Source organism: Saccopteryx bilineata, chromosome 8, assembly GCF_036850765.1.
Source record: "Saccopteryx bilineata isolate mSacBil1 chromosome 8, mSacBil1_pri_phased_curated, whole genome shotgun sequence".
NCBI classification, from domain to species: Eukaryota; Metazoa; Chordata; class Mammalia; order Chiroptera; family Emballonuridae; genus Saccopteryx; species Saccopteryx bilineata.
The window spans coordinates 41,513,063-41,527,611 of NC_089497.1; the positions used below are offsets into that span (position 1 = coordinate 41,513,063).

The following is a 14,549-nucleotide window of genomic DNA, read 5'->3' on the forward strand; positions in this document are numbered from 1 at the left end:
TGCCCAATGGAGTCCTAGAGCCCTTTTTCAGCCAATAAAGTGGCATGAAGACTGGATTGAAGGCTAAATCCTCATGGGGGCAGGCACTTTCTGTCCCCATTCTGGATACTTTGATGAAGGAAGAAATTTAGATTCCTTTGAACTCTGTAATCCTGTGGGTTTGGGATTATCTTCCTTCACTTCAAACTCTGGGCCTCTGGGTCCAAGTCTAAAAACAATTTACTTTATATTTCAAAAGGAGTATGAGATAAGAATGTAGACTTTGAGAGCCAGATTATGCTGGGGCCACTCAGTCCTAGAGCTGACACTAGCTGAAGTGATGAGAGAAAGTTAGTTACTTAATCTCCATTAGCCTTGGTTGTGTCATCTACAACAGTGGTCCTCAACCTTTTTTGGGCCATGGACCGGTTTAATGTCAGAAAATATTTTCACAGACTGGCCTTTAGGGTGGGATGAATAAATGTATCACGTGACCAAGACAAGTGTCAAGAGTGAGTCTTAGACGGATGTAACAGAGGGAATCTGGTCATTTTTAAAAAATAAAACATCGTTCAGACTTAAATATAAATAAAACAGAAATAATGTAAGTTATTTATTCTTTCTCTGTGGACTGGTACCAAATGGCCCATGGACCGGTACTGGTCTGTGGCCCGGGGGTTGGGGACCACTGATCTACAACATGACAATAGCTACAGTATTTAGATGATGACATCACTGGAAAGATTAAATCCAGGAAAGAAGATAAAGTACTAGGTGCAGAGGTGAGCATACCGGAAGTGACCACAGCAACCTGGGCTGGAGGTAGGGTCACTTACTCTCTTTAGTCTCAAAATCAGTCACTTTAATTAGGAACATAAAGGCAAAATAGCTAGCAAATCTAAGAGGCCCAAACCTCCTGAATCTAGATCAGTGGTAGTCAACCTGGTCCCTACCACCCACTAGTGGGTGTTCCAGCTTTCATGGTGGGTGGTAGCGGAGCAACCAAAGTATAAATAAAATGATAGATTTAACTATAGTAAGTTGTTTTGTAAAGATTTATTCTGCCAAACTTTGCGAAATTCCGGCATAAAGTACTTGGTAAGTAATTATTATTATATACTTTAACTTGCTGTAACTCTGCTTTATAAATTTTATAAAGTAAAGTTACTTCCCTACTTTATAAATCACCATTACTGTGGAACCAGTGGGCGGTTAGAAAATTTTTACTACTAACAGAGATACAAAAGTGGGTGGTAGGTATAAAAAGGTTGACTACCCCTGATCTAGAGGAATTCAGATTATCCACTTAGTCATCACAGAAATCTTGATTCTCTGACTCGTTTATGGAGAATGTGCTTTATAGACACATATAAGGAAGTACTGCCTGGAGTGATACACAGCTAACATTGAGCCTCCAAGCAAAAGCTTGCTCCATTGCAGGAGAAACCTCAGCACACAATACAGTTTGGGTGGTATTACTCTGACGTGCCTGAGAGTTTATTTGTTGTGGGTGAAATTGCTGCAGCTTTGCACCTCTTAGGTCCCCAAAGGCCCTGTAGAATTCTTATCCAACATGGGGGAAAGGATGGACAAGGGAAGATGTGAAAAAAATTTTTTTACACTTTTTATGTATGTATATAGTAAAGTGTTTTCCTACAATGGTTTGCAATAAACCACACTCCCCAGGGAACCAAGGAGCTGAGTCAAGAAGATTTCTCCCTTTGACGTCCTGGTGGGGCTTTTGTTGTTCTCTGCAGAGTTGGAAGGAAGCAGAACATCAAACAGTATTCTAAATCCTGTTTGAAACTAGAAGGGGCCTAATAAATAAACACATAAAGTAAAAATCTGTATACAAAGTCCTTGAAATTCACTGAATAAATTATCCCTCACAGGTCAGAATTCTGTGTTCTGTGCCAAAAAAGGAGCAGAAAAGATTGATCCAAAGCCACCAAATCAACATTCAAGCTTGGAGCTGACCCCAGCCTGCCTTGTGGCCAGAGCCACTTCCAGCAGGGCAAAGACCAAGCCCAGTGGTCAGAGGGCCGAGCAGCAGATGGCCCTTTCACCAGGACAGGTCACCCTGCACTCGTCTGTCTGCTCTGTGTTTTCTGGGCATTGGCATTATCTTTCCCAGAACACATTCCCAGTTGTCTTCTCAGAGGTTCCAAAGGTGACTTACCTGGATAGGAAGTTCTCCAGTGACTGCTTTTTGTCTTCCTTGCAAACAATGCCCTCCTTCTTCTGTTTTTCCATGTCTTTGATTCGGGACTGGAAGGTATCGATCAAATCAAACACAGACTTCATTGCAATAGGCACCTCATAGTATTGCTGTTTAAGAAAGAATAGAAAGTATGTAATGAATAGGGGTGTTTCTTCCCTCTACTCAGAGAATAGAGAGCCCAGGAGAATTCAAGGAAGCTCTGAAAACATCAGAGCTTGTAGGGCTCAGTGATTCGTAAACTCTCTCTTGTAATAGTGTCTTTGCTGATGTTTTGAACTTCAGGATTTACAAAACAATCAGTTTGCCTTTTATGAGGATTGCTTCTTAACTGCATTCCTTTTTTTTTTTAATTTTTCTGAAGCTGGAAACAGGGAGGCAGTCAGACAGACTCCCGCATGCGCCCGACCGGGATCCACCCGGCATGCCAACCAGGGGGCGATGCCCTGCCCATCCGGAATGTCACTCTGTCTCGACCAGAGCCATTCAAGCGCCTGGGGCAGAGGCCAAGGAGCCATCCCCAGCGCCCGGGCCATCTTGTTTGCTCCAATGGAGCCTCGGCTGCGGGAGGGGAAGAGAGAGACAGAGAGGAAGGAGAGGGGTGGTGGAGAAGCGCTTCTCCTGTGTGTCCTGGCCGGTAATCGAACCTGGGACTCCCGCACGCCAGGCTGACGCTCTACCACTGAGCCAACCGGCCAGGGCCAACTGCATTCCTTTATTAGAAAGGATCCATGGCTTCCTCACCACACATATCCTAGGTTCCCTTCCCTACCTCTGGGACTAAGCTACTTCCTGTTCACTACACAACTAGAGAGAAAGTGAGAAATGCTATATCTAACATGAAAATGGAAGAACATGCTAGAACATCTTACTTGAGCAGTAAGGGTAATTTTTCACCAGAATGGGACCTATTCTTTGGCCATCAGGAATCTACATAAACTCTTTGTGATTTGCAGTATTATGTTATTGAACGAACAGCACTTAATACTAGGTCATGTTTCCTTACGTATTCTCAGAAAAGAATTGAGATCCAACTTAAGGATAATGAAATTTGGTTTCCTGGATCATACTTGTTTGGACCTACAACAGCAACCTGGAATGGATTTGGGGCCTGGCTGACCATAACAAGCATAAGCTCAGAAGAAATCTTGGCATGGCATGGAGCTACCCAGGCCCCGCAGTGAGAAATTCAGTAAAACATAGGATAGGAAGGCTGGCAGACACCTAGGGATTACCTAAGGTTAGAGGTGGGGCAGCCAATTAGAAGTTGGGCAGCGCAAGTACAGAATGAATTAATGAAGGGAACATTTTCCAGATTCATGAAAACACTTCAAGTTGAATCAGCTATTCAGACAGGCAGCCGTTTTCTTAATTTTTACATACTCTCAGTATACTAGGATCCAGAGGTCCCCAAACTTTTTACACAGGGGGCCAGTTCACTGTCCCTCAGACCATTGGAGGGCCGCCACATACAGTGCTCCTCTCACTGACCACCAATGAAAGAGGTGCCCCTTCCGGGAGTGCGGCAGGGGGCCGGATAAATGGCCTCAGGGGGCCACATGTGGCCCGCGGGCTGTAGTTTGGGGACGCCTGGAAGACAGTAGACTCTGGGACCAATCTGTGTGGATATGAAGTCTAATGCTAATGGAATGACCCGGGCAAGGTATTGAACTACTCTGGACCTCTGTTCCTCTGTGTTATTTATCTTGGATGTTTGAGATAAGGATGATGAAGAGTTAAGGTGAGTGGCTGGCATAAGAAAAGCACTCAATAAAGTAAGCTAGTTTTGTTATTATTTTTTAAAATTATTTTTCATAGTTCAGAACCCTTGTCCCCAAGCATACAAAGAAAGTAGGTATAAAATCCTACTGTCTTGTCCATGTTTAATTAGGAGTTAAATTTCTAGGCCCTTCCAAAGGTAGGTTTATGTTAAACCTGGTTTTCCTGAAGGCAGAGGCGAAAAACTCTCGACCTTTTATCTCCAGAACCTGGCACATAGTGGTTATTCAACGAATGTCTAATAAATGCATCATATTGATGTTACAGAAGAATTTAATCTGAGTCACGTAGCTGGGGCATAGGAGATAATCCAAACCGATTTTTTCCAGAGACTACCTGTCAGGACACAAATTTTATGGACCAACATGGAATACTTGGACCATTTCAAAACCTTCCCATTTATAAAATGATTTGTTTACTCATTTGTCTAAAGTCTTATTTACATACAATTCAGAGTTGCTATTCTAAGGAATGGTACCACATTATCCAAAACAGGAACCTTTACCTTGACTCTCAGGTCCACGTCTGTGAGCACCATAAAGAAGTCATCATAGGTCATTCCGTACTCTCTCCTCAGTTCGCTGATGAGATGCTGGTCTACCAAGTCCTCGTTATCCACCACTTGCATGGGTTTCTCATTATCTTAAGGCAAATGAAATGTGAATAAATATGGATGTGACAAGATAAAAATCAGTGGGGACAACTGGGTGGAGGCTTTGGGCCTCCATCCATAGTTAGTTAGAATAGCTTTCATTAGTTGCACATATTTGGCTAACATTCTGTTTAAAACAAAAGTTTACAAAGTGAACAAATAAATATACAAATGAATGAATAAACTCATTCTGAAAGTCATTCTTCTAAAGATGATCAAGCGCTATCTCTGCCCGCCCTGGTTGTAGTAAATCATTAGGAGCAAAATAAAAGAGAAGACTGCTGAATCACCCCTGCACGAGGACTACCACCTCACCCGGGAATGAATCATCAGCCTAACTCACCAGGGAACTAGACCCTTTACTTTTATGTTTTACTTAATTTTAAAATTAATTTCAGTTTTATTTATTTAGTTAAGTCTAAAATCTGTGTCTGTTCCTCCCTTTGATTATAGAATCACTTTGGGACTCAATGAACCATGTCATTGCTAGAGAGAAAAATAAAAAGTCTATGTTCAAACCCAGTATCAGGTTCATTTTGGCTCTAGAAAAAAGTCAAGCTATTCATAATACAAATGTTGTAAGTCAAAAAGAATGGTAAGCAGTGTTACTGGATTTATTTGAATTATAACCATTACATATATTTTTTTTCAAACATCAAGCTCTAAAAATAAATTATTATAATTCAGAATGGTTCCCAAAAGTGTCACTGGGTTAATAGAAAATATGAACATGGCAACTCCTATGTCTGGAAAGCATTTTGGAAATGATAGGACAGCTTTATTTACTTCTCTCCCATACAAGTCACAGTGTTTCCCTCATCTTTACTAGAATTGTTACCTGCAAAGTAATCCCTTGTATTTTTCAGAAATGTGAAAAAAATAAAGTTAGCTAATATATGATTAATAGATATATTAATGAAGGGAACCTATCAGTTGTTGTTAACATCGTAACCCAATGAATTGTAGTGTAGTAGAAACAATTACAATTTTTCAGATACTGAGATTATCTAGCTTGAGTACCACTGACCATTATTCCTGTAGTGATTTTTTAAAAAGAGACAACAACAATTTAACTATTCCATTGGTTTACTTAATTAGGTTCATTGACAGTATATAAACAAGAAACTTGATTTCTCTGAAGTAGATTAAAATGAGAGGGGAAAGAATTTAAAACAACCTCTAGAGTCATGTTGTTGTTTTTTATTATATCTCATTGAGTAAAAAGAAAAAAATACTAGTTGCAGAATCAAATGCATAGTATGACTTTATCCTTCTTTAAAAGAAAACAAGATGAAAGACAATACCTCAACATGTGATTATGCATGGGAAGAGGTCCAGCAGGACATAAAGCTGTTAACAATAGCTGTGAGGAGAAGCAGAATTTGTCACCCCAAAATATGCCTTTTTGGGGATATTGATGATTTTAAGCTGGTTATTTTTAAGAAAGAAGACTCATGAAGAACTTTTCATCTTCTTTCTGGCTGCCTCAAGAATTTAGATAGAAGACCTGATCCAGGGAGGGAGCTGCCATCATAGATAACTACAATTTAATATGAACTAGGTCTGACAGAAATGAAGGAGCCTAGTTAGCCCTGTTTGATCCAAGTCTTCTCTGTGTCCCACAGTTAAATTTGACCCAACAAACGTTTGTTTATCAAACATTTGCTTTACCATCTTCATGTGACTTGCCTTCCTGCACTTTGAAGTCTCAAACCACACCTGCTCAGTTTGTCCCTGAGTCCCTCATTCTTATGGAACCCTCGTATGTATGATACGTAAATAATAAATTTGGTCACTCTCTCCTGTTAATAAGTCTCAAGTCACTTTAATTATCAGGCCAGCCAGAAGAACTTAGAAGATAGAAAGAAAATAATTTTTCTGCCCCTACAGTTGTCTCTGAAGAGTGTGGAGAAATGGGGTAGAAACTTTTATTGTTTACTCTATGCATGTCTACATTATTTAAATTTTAACAAGGAGCATATTTTACTTTGTGACTAGTAATAATTAATAATGAGAAAAAGAATATCATTTATAAACTGATTTTTAAAATGTCCTTAACGTCTGACCTGTGGTGGTGCAGTGGATAAAGCATCAACCTGGAAAGCTGAGGTCACCGGTTTGAAACCCTGGGCTTGCCTGGTCAAGGCACATATAGGAGTTGATGCTTCCTGCTCCTCCCCCCCTTCTCTCTCTCTCACTCCTCTACAAAAAAAAAAAGAATAAATAAAAAAATCTTAAAATGTCCTTAACAATTAATGTTCTGATTCTAAGGCTTTACAAACAAGATTTTATCTTGAACCTAAGAATTACTACTTTTCATTCCCAACATATATTCATTTTCGTTTTTGCTTATTAAGCAAAATATTTGTCTCCAGTGTCCTGAGCTGATTCTCTGACAGAGTGATTCTCTGACAGAATTCAAGCTCCTGATTAGAATAAAAATTAGACTATTAGCATCTACCTAAAAGATAAAATCACAAAAACCATTGAATGGCTGAGACAGAAGGAAGTTGGAGATTATAGCAAATTTAAAACATGGTCCCAATTTCTTTACCCTTCCCTATCCCTATACTTGGCCCAGTAACTGCAGCTCCCTGTTATGGTGAAGAGTTTGAGCTGTCCTGACTTTTGATTTTGAGTTCATCTATCTGACTTGCTTTGTCAGCACAGTAACACAAATAGCAGTTAGAAATGGGTTTGTACACTTGGGATTGCTCTTGCCTCTGCCACTGCCATGATTACATATCTATATAGACTTCTGGAGAATAAATCAAGTTGGGTTACTCTGGTCTCATCTCAGATAGGGATATTCCGGGTCAGCTGATACCCAGTTGACACCTAATTTGTGTGCAAGCTGAGCCAAGATCAGCCAAGCTACCTAACCAACCGGTAGCTAACTGAAAATCCATGAACAAACCTAGACAAGCCTAGCCTGGATTAGCCGAACACTTCAGATTTGTGACTAAATGAATATTTAGTGTCATATGCCACTGAGGTACATGGGTCTTTATTAGTTAGTCTTATTGTGGCATTAGATAACTGATACAAACATTAGTAGGCCCAACCCAATCACACTACTGAGCCCAACCCAGTCGCATTATTGAGGTTGAAACTAAGAAACCGTATGTAGCATATGCTGTGGTGTACCGTCCAGATCCTACTTTCAGACCAAGGCTGCCATGAATGTTAACAGTTAAATCCTTCTAAATATTGTCCTACTTTAAAAAGAGCTGCCTTGTCCCAGTTACAGCTTTACTAGGGGACAGCCCACCTTCAATGGTTGATGCGGTGTCTGTGTTGGGGTGGGAGGTAAATATAAAAGTGGTTCTCCTTGCCTCAAAGTGCACAACTCTGAGGGTTCAACGGCACTGCAATTTAAGTTCTTTCTTTGTCATCCAGTAACCCTTATCCCTCATTGGTATTGTTCCTGCAGATATTCCTCATTAACTTCCTGCATGCAGATCTCAAAAGTCTCAGAGTTTGTTTCCCAGGGAACCAGCCTGTCAAGGACCCAGGAAGAGAGCAATTTGCTCAAGGGCACATTGCTAGTTAATAACAGAGTGAGGGTCAGAATGCAAATAAAATTACTTCATTCCTTGCCAGTGCTCTTTCTATTATACTTCACCAAAATATGTCACGCTCAAGGACAGAGAGGACCCAGGACCGAAATTTAAGGCAAACCTTGTTTTACTAGGATACAGCAAGAAACCAAATTCACGGTCTGGTTTCTCCTTTCAACTAAAATATTTTTTGAAATGTTTTGACTGAACACTAGAAATAAAACAGTTTGTACTCCTCAACTACATAAATATATACATCCCAAATGAATGTTAGTACTGAATATAAAACTGTCAAAAAAACACAAACCAATCAAAGAACTGATTGACACTGGATCCAATTAGCATGGTGGCAACTCTATAGCAAGACAGAGTCCACTTCCGGCTGAATTCTGAGGGTGGTACGTGAGGCCAGCTCCCGCCTCCAGCTGCCTGCTCCTGCCTCAGGTCTCTATTACACTCTGCAATCTGTCTCAATCCGGTCTGGGTGAATAAGAGGTTCTCTGGGAAAGCAACATATATTTGGCAGCTTCTTATTTTGCCGCAGCTCTGTAGTCCTCATCAAGGTCTGCACAGCTTAGAAGCAAACATACTTTGGAAAACATCCTATAAACTGTCCATCTGGTTCTGATCCAGCTAAAATGATTTACAGATTCAAGCTCACGAGGGTAGAATTTGGTCATTGCACACAGCCTGTCCCGGACCTAAGATTACCGAGGAGGGATGGCGGGGTGGCTGAACTCTGCTGTGTGCTGCTGAGGACTGGCCCTACATGTGCACGTTTGTCTGGTTTTCCAGCTCCAAAAGTCAGTGCTCAAATTCAGGTAGTAGTAAATTTCTTCATGTATTTGCTCTTCTTTGTCTGACCATGGACAACAATGACACTGCAGAAAAATTCAGCTTCAATTACAACTTGTTAAACATCAATTGTTCCAGACATCATGTTTGAAGCTTTCATATGTGACTGCTTCTTCTCTGTAATATCCATCACTTCTCCTCCTCCCACCCTGTTATTCCTAAATCCACACCATGGCACCCTTGTCCCTGGACCACTTTAGCTTCTCCCATTGCTTTGGACGTTCCCTGTCTCCTCTAGTACTTTTCCAAAGTATGACCCACCATCTACCTTCATCACAAGCATCCTGAGTTCATATTAAAATTACAATCCTTGGATCCAGACCAATTAGATCAGAATTAGTAGTAGGGAGCCCCAGGAAACTTCATTTTAACAAGTCTCCTTGGTGATTGCTATGCACTCTAGTCGCAGATAAAAATTCATATCCTTGGCATAGCATAGAGGATTCAGCCCGTCATAATTAGCTATCTCTTAACTCTTCTTCCATATGTATGCTCTAGGTCTCTAATTTCAGTGTCTAGAAACATGCCTTCCCTTTCTGCCACGCTATCCCTGCCCTTGTGCACATGGGAACTCTTAATTTTGGGGAAACTTGTCTTTCCCGTACTGTGCACTCTTAACATTTTTACAGTCTTCCGTAATAATGCCTATCACTTTGCATTGCAACCAATTGTTTACATGTCTATCATCCCACTAGACAGGAACAATGGTCATCTTCTAAATTCTTACAGCTTGGCACACACAGGCAGTTGATACAGATTTGGTAATCATGAAAACTCTCCCCTAAGAAAGATATCACATGAGAAAAGAGGGTGGTGAGGGATAGAGTAAAAATGGTGAGTGAGTCTGGTCTGTGTAGAAAACCCACCATCAAACTCTTGTACTTTTCTTTATCTTGTGAGCCCCAGACACAGCCAATCTAAGTGTAATTTGAGAAAACATATTATATATATTTATTTTTTTAATTTGGGTTTTCATGTATGAGGTTTTCTAATTAATCTAATCATATTTTAAAATTTTTCTATGTGTTATGATGTTTTGACATCTTAAAAACCATTTCTAGCTGGGGAATGACTCTCTGTCTCTGGGCTGGCCAGTTCTTCGAGTTAGCAAAGGGCCAAACATGGTGCAGTCTAGGAAATGCACACTAATCAATCCAGAGTCCAAACCCCTCTCTCTGGCCCATGGATCAGATTCCTTTACCTAATCATTCCAGAGCCAGGTAGCAGGCAGCTAGGGACCATCCATATAGCCCAATCTTGATGATATTATTCAAATTAGCCAACATGAAGCTGTTTACCTTGTCCTGCCTTGCCTTTTCCCATGGAGACCCCAGTAAAGACTGTGGCCTGAGCTCTCTACTCACTCTTGCTGCTGCTTCCTCATCAAAACCTGTGTTTCTCCTGCATCCGGGAGAAGCATGCTACAGCTTCCTCTCTGGGACCTGTGAGCAGTACATTCTAATTCCTTCAACATTCTAGTCTCTTGAATGCCATTCACTCTGTCGTACCATTCACCATCATACCTTAATATACTCTGTCCTGGAGTGACATACAACATAAATAAAGCACACTTATATAAGGCATTTAAAATATAACTATCCTATTCAAGAAGTCAATACAAGCCAAATATCTCTGTTGAACTTCAGATAAATCTGGAGGCAGAGACTCCAGCAGCAGCTGAACTGCTTCTATCTCAAGGATATTGCCAGGATTGCTGAGCAGCCAGGAGTCGGTTATTTCAGTTTGAATAGCCTCAGCCTCCAGCCATGGGACTTACTTCCTTTTAATTGGAAGCAGATCAATTCAAATGATTTTGTATCAATAGTTGATCGGCTTGCTCCTATTTTACTCCATGAGTGGGTCGTTTGCCTGCCTACTGGCACGGTAGGATGAGTGACTGCATTCCGCTGATAGATAAGACTAGCCTGGCTTTCTCTGATCACAAAGCTGCTGTTCCCTCTTGGTCCTTGGAAAGAGTAACTTGTCCTATACATGAAGAATGTGCTCTGCCAGGTACTTTTCTATCTTATACACTGATACTGCCAAATCTTAATAGTTATCTATAATTTATTTGAAAAATATATTCCAATATGGTTAGTGACTTTCATGTGGTTTACCAAATAAAGTTTGAATTCTTTGTCCTGGTATTTGAAATCCTCTAAAATGTGGTGTCAACCTACATTTCTAGCCTTCTCTTCTCTTCTATCCGACACTATATCTTCTTCTCCAGATCAAGCCTAGCTGCAAATCAGAATCACTTGAGCAACATTTTTGAAATGACATTTCTGGACCCCATCCCTAAATTGAGTCAGTATCTTAAAGTGAGGAAGGGGCCTCAAGGGTTTGAGTTCCCATTTTAATTTATAAAGAGCACCAATCCATAGAAAAATGGACACAAGATACTAAAAAGAAAATATAAAAGCTCCTTCTCCTTAAAGATATGAAAAGATGTCAGTAATACTCATAAAAAGAGAAATGCAACCCAACATTGCACTAAGACATCATTTTTCACATACTACATTCATAAGTTTGGTCATATACTCTATGGAGAGTTTTAGGGAAAGAGACATTTATACATTGCTGGTGGAACTGCAAAATTATGCAACTTGTACAGAGAGAATTCTGTTCACATTTACCAAAACTAGATATATTTTCCATTTGGTTCAACAATCCTACTGCTAAAATCTACTGTAACCTGACCAGGTGGCGGTGCAGTGGATAGAATGGTGACCTGGGACGCTGAGGATATAGGGTCAAAAGCTCAAGGTCACTGGTTTGAGACCAGGCTCATCTAGCTTAGGCACAGGCTCACTAACTTGAGTACAGGGTTACTGACTTGAGCGTGGGATTATAGATATGACTCCATGGTCACTGGCTTGAAGCCCAAGGTCACTGGATGGGCTGGAACCCCCCAGTCAAGGAACATATGAGAAGCAATCAATGAACAACTATGAGAGCCTCCACTATGAGTTGATACTTTTTACCTCTCTCCCTTCCTTTATGTCTCTATCTCTGTCTCTATATCTGTCTCTGTCTCTTTCGTAAAAAAAGAAGACTCTATTTTAAAAATGTACCCATATATACATAAAATGACAAATGTATGAGGTTATTAATTGCAAAATTGTTTATAATAAATACTGGAAACATACAAGTGCTTATCATCAAGGGGTCTAGTTAAATAAACTATGATATAATTGATCTCACAATGGCTTAATAAAGAATTTGAAAGATCTCTATAAACTCTTAAGGAAAGATCTCCAGGAAATATATTTAATTGAAAAAAGCAAAGTACAGAGCAGCATATATAATATATTATATTTGGTATAAAAAGAAGGGGAATATAAGTATTTATATTTATTTGTATTTGCACAAAGAAGCACTAAATGAACAAATAAGAAATCATAAAAATACTTATGGGGGCAGAGAGTAATGGGGTGAGGGGGCCAGATATAGGCATAGACTTGTCTGTGTACACCTTTTAATGCAGCTCTGACTTTGGAACCCCCCTAAAATGTATAATTTAAAAAAACTATATAAAAACAAAAAGCACTTTGATAGAAAAAAAAGAAAAGTTCCTTGATAGAGTTATCACATACCAAAAAATCTACTCAGTTCCAAGGCAACTCCATTAAATTCACCCACTTTTCAAAATTCTTATATTTATAATATCTTCTCTGATGACTGCACTGGAAGAGCTTATCCCTCCACCACATTCTTTCAACTCTTCAAACATTTAGTGTATTAGGCACTTGACACTCTTTGACTGTCAGGGGCTGATCTTGACATTGATAACCTGATGCAAGAAGCTGCTGAGGGCAGTGGCATGGTGGGACAGCATGACTAAACAAGTTAGGGGCAGCCTCTTTGCCTCCAGGGCACAGAGTGATTGATAACGGGAGGCTGAATAAACAGAGAAGGACACTGCAGCCATTGTCTGGACATCCGATCACTCACCAGCCTCGCCTTGGAGCACAGGGTGGCAGGGTCTAGAGAAGACAGCTGCCAGACAGTGTCACCAGTGAAGAACGAAGGAGGTAGGGCAAAGGGTCAGTTTTTCATGGGCGCCTGAGGGAAAGCAGCTTTTCTGAATTTTTATGGATCCTGATGGTTGTGAATCTTTTCCATAAATAATACTTCTCTTCAATAAGATCAAAGACAGAGAGTATTCTAGCATACTCACTTATAATTTTTTTTTGGAAATTCATCTGTGAATTCCATACTCATGAATAAGGAATTAACACTTTCTTTCCTGCTTGCCACATTCTAGACCTCCATCAACTTTCACTTTCCTTCTTATCGATTATCTTTAAACTCTTCTACTTGGCTAAGAAAGAATCTTGCTTGCTGCATTTTCCCCTCATTCTCTTTTCACTCTACAATAAAGTGCCTTTAGCAGCAACTTCTTTCTATCTGACAAACTCTCTGTAATATATCTTCTTGACATATACAACAATATTTCTATTCTAGATTGATCTTTTAAATACCACTAACAACTAAGAACTCTGTTATGTGTTAGGCTATTCTAAATCCTCCTGTATAATACACTCTGTCCTGGCAAAAACAGATGGACTTATTGTAAACTGGACTCTGCTCAAGCCTAAATAACTTTTGTTAAGTTAATCTTCAGGCATGTTTCCTGGTATTTGGAGATCCACCATCTATAGTTCACATACATTTAACAACATGGATGGAGCAGGTGGGAGGACAGTTCACACTCTAATTGTATGTGGGCCTCTGTTTTTTAAGGTCCAGTAAGAGTCTGGAAGAGTACAGAGGGCTTGGTTTATTTTTAAAGAAAGTAAGGCCATCTGATAAATTTCCAGCTGAAAAGCAGTCAAGACTGGAGTTTGGTTCACTGAGACCAGGGAGCACACCAATTCTTATTTTCTCGTGGCTGACTCACAGTCTTGGCCGGAAGTACTACAGCCTTTCCCACAGGGTAACCTGAGACATGACACAAGGACAGAAGGCAAATCAGGAATCAGATGAGGAACAAGATAAAAAGGGTCTGAACCATATCCAAGCTGCCACTCAGTGAGAGGCAAACATCCAAATCACAATACTTGATTTCTAATAGGGAGAAAGAGAAAACCTCAGGCCCTCTACGGTTCATATTCAATCCAGATGTCTAGAAAACAGCAGGACTAATGCGAAAATTTTGTCAAGGCAGCACCAGATGCTTATAACAGAACCATATAGAGTTAAGGTGGGAGATATAATGATTTTTCCAAACATCCTTGAAATAAGGAATGAGAATTCTTTGTGTGAGAGTTGGTGGTCAACACATTTGACACCAGGAACACCTGGTGAAGGAAAGTTTTCATCACCAGCCAGAACCCGTTCCTGCACTGGATTGAATACCCACTTCCTCTCCAGACATCTGGATAATAATTGAGCTCACTGGCTCACGCTATTATTTGAAAATCCAGAAAGCAAATGATTGAATCCCAGTTAACCAATGAACATGTGGCTTTGTAGTATCATCAGGAGTAGTAATGTAGCCTGA

At 40.1% G+C, this 14,549-nt stretch overlaps 1 protein-coding gene across 1 annotated transcript in view; it reads right to left on the reverse strand.

Annotated features, from left to right (window-relative positions):
• CCDC80 (coiled-coil domain containing 80) overlaps positions 1 to 14,549 on the reverse strand; it is a 43,676-nt gene that overhangs the window by 15,968 nt on the left and 13,159 nt on the right. Inside the window, exons 4-5 of the mRNA XM_066241215.1 lie at positions 4,482 to 4,618; positions 2,159 to 2,307 (exon numbers count right to left, since the gene is read on the reverse strand). Of these exons, the coding sequence (XP_066097312.1) occupies positions 2,159 to 2,307; positions 4,482 to 4,618 (286 nt within the window). The remainder of the gene's footprint in view (positions 1 to 2,158; positions 2,308 to 4,481; positions 4,619 to 14,549) is intronic.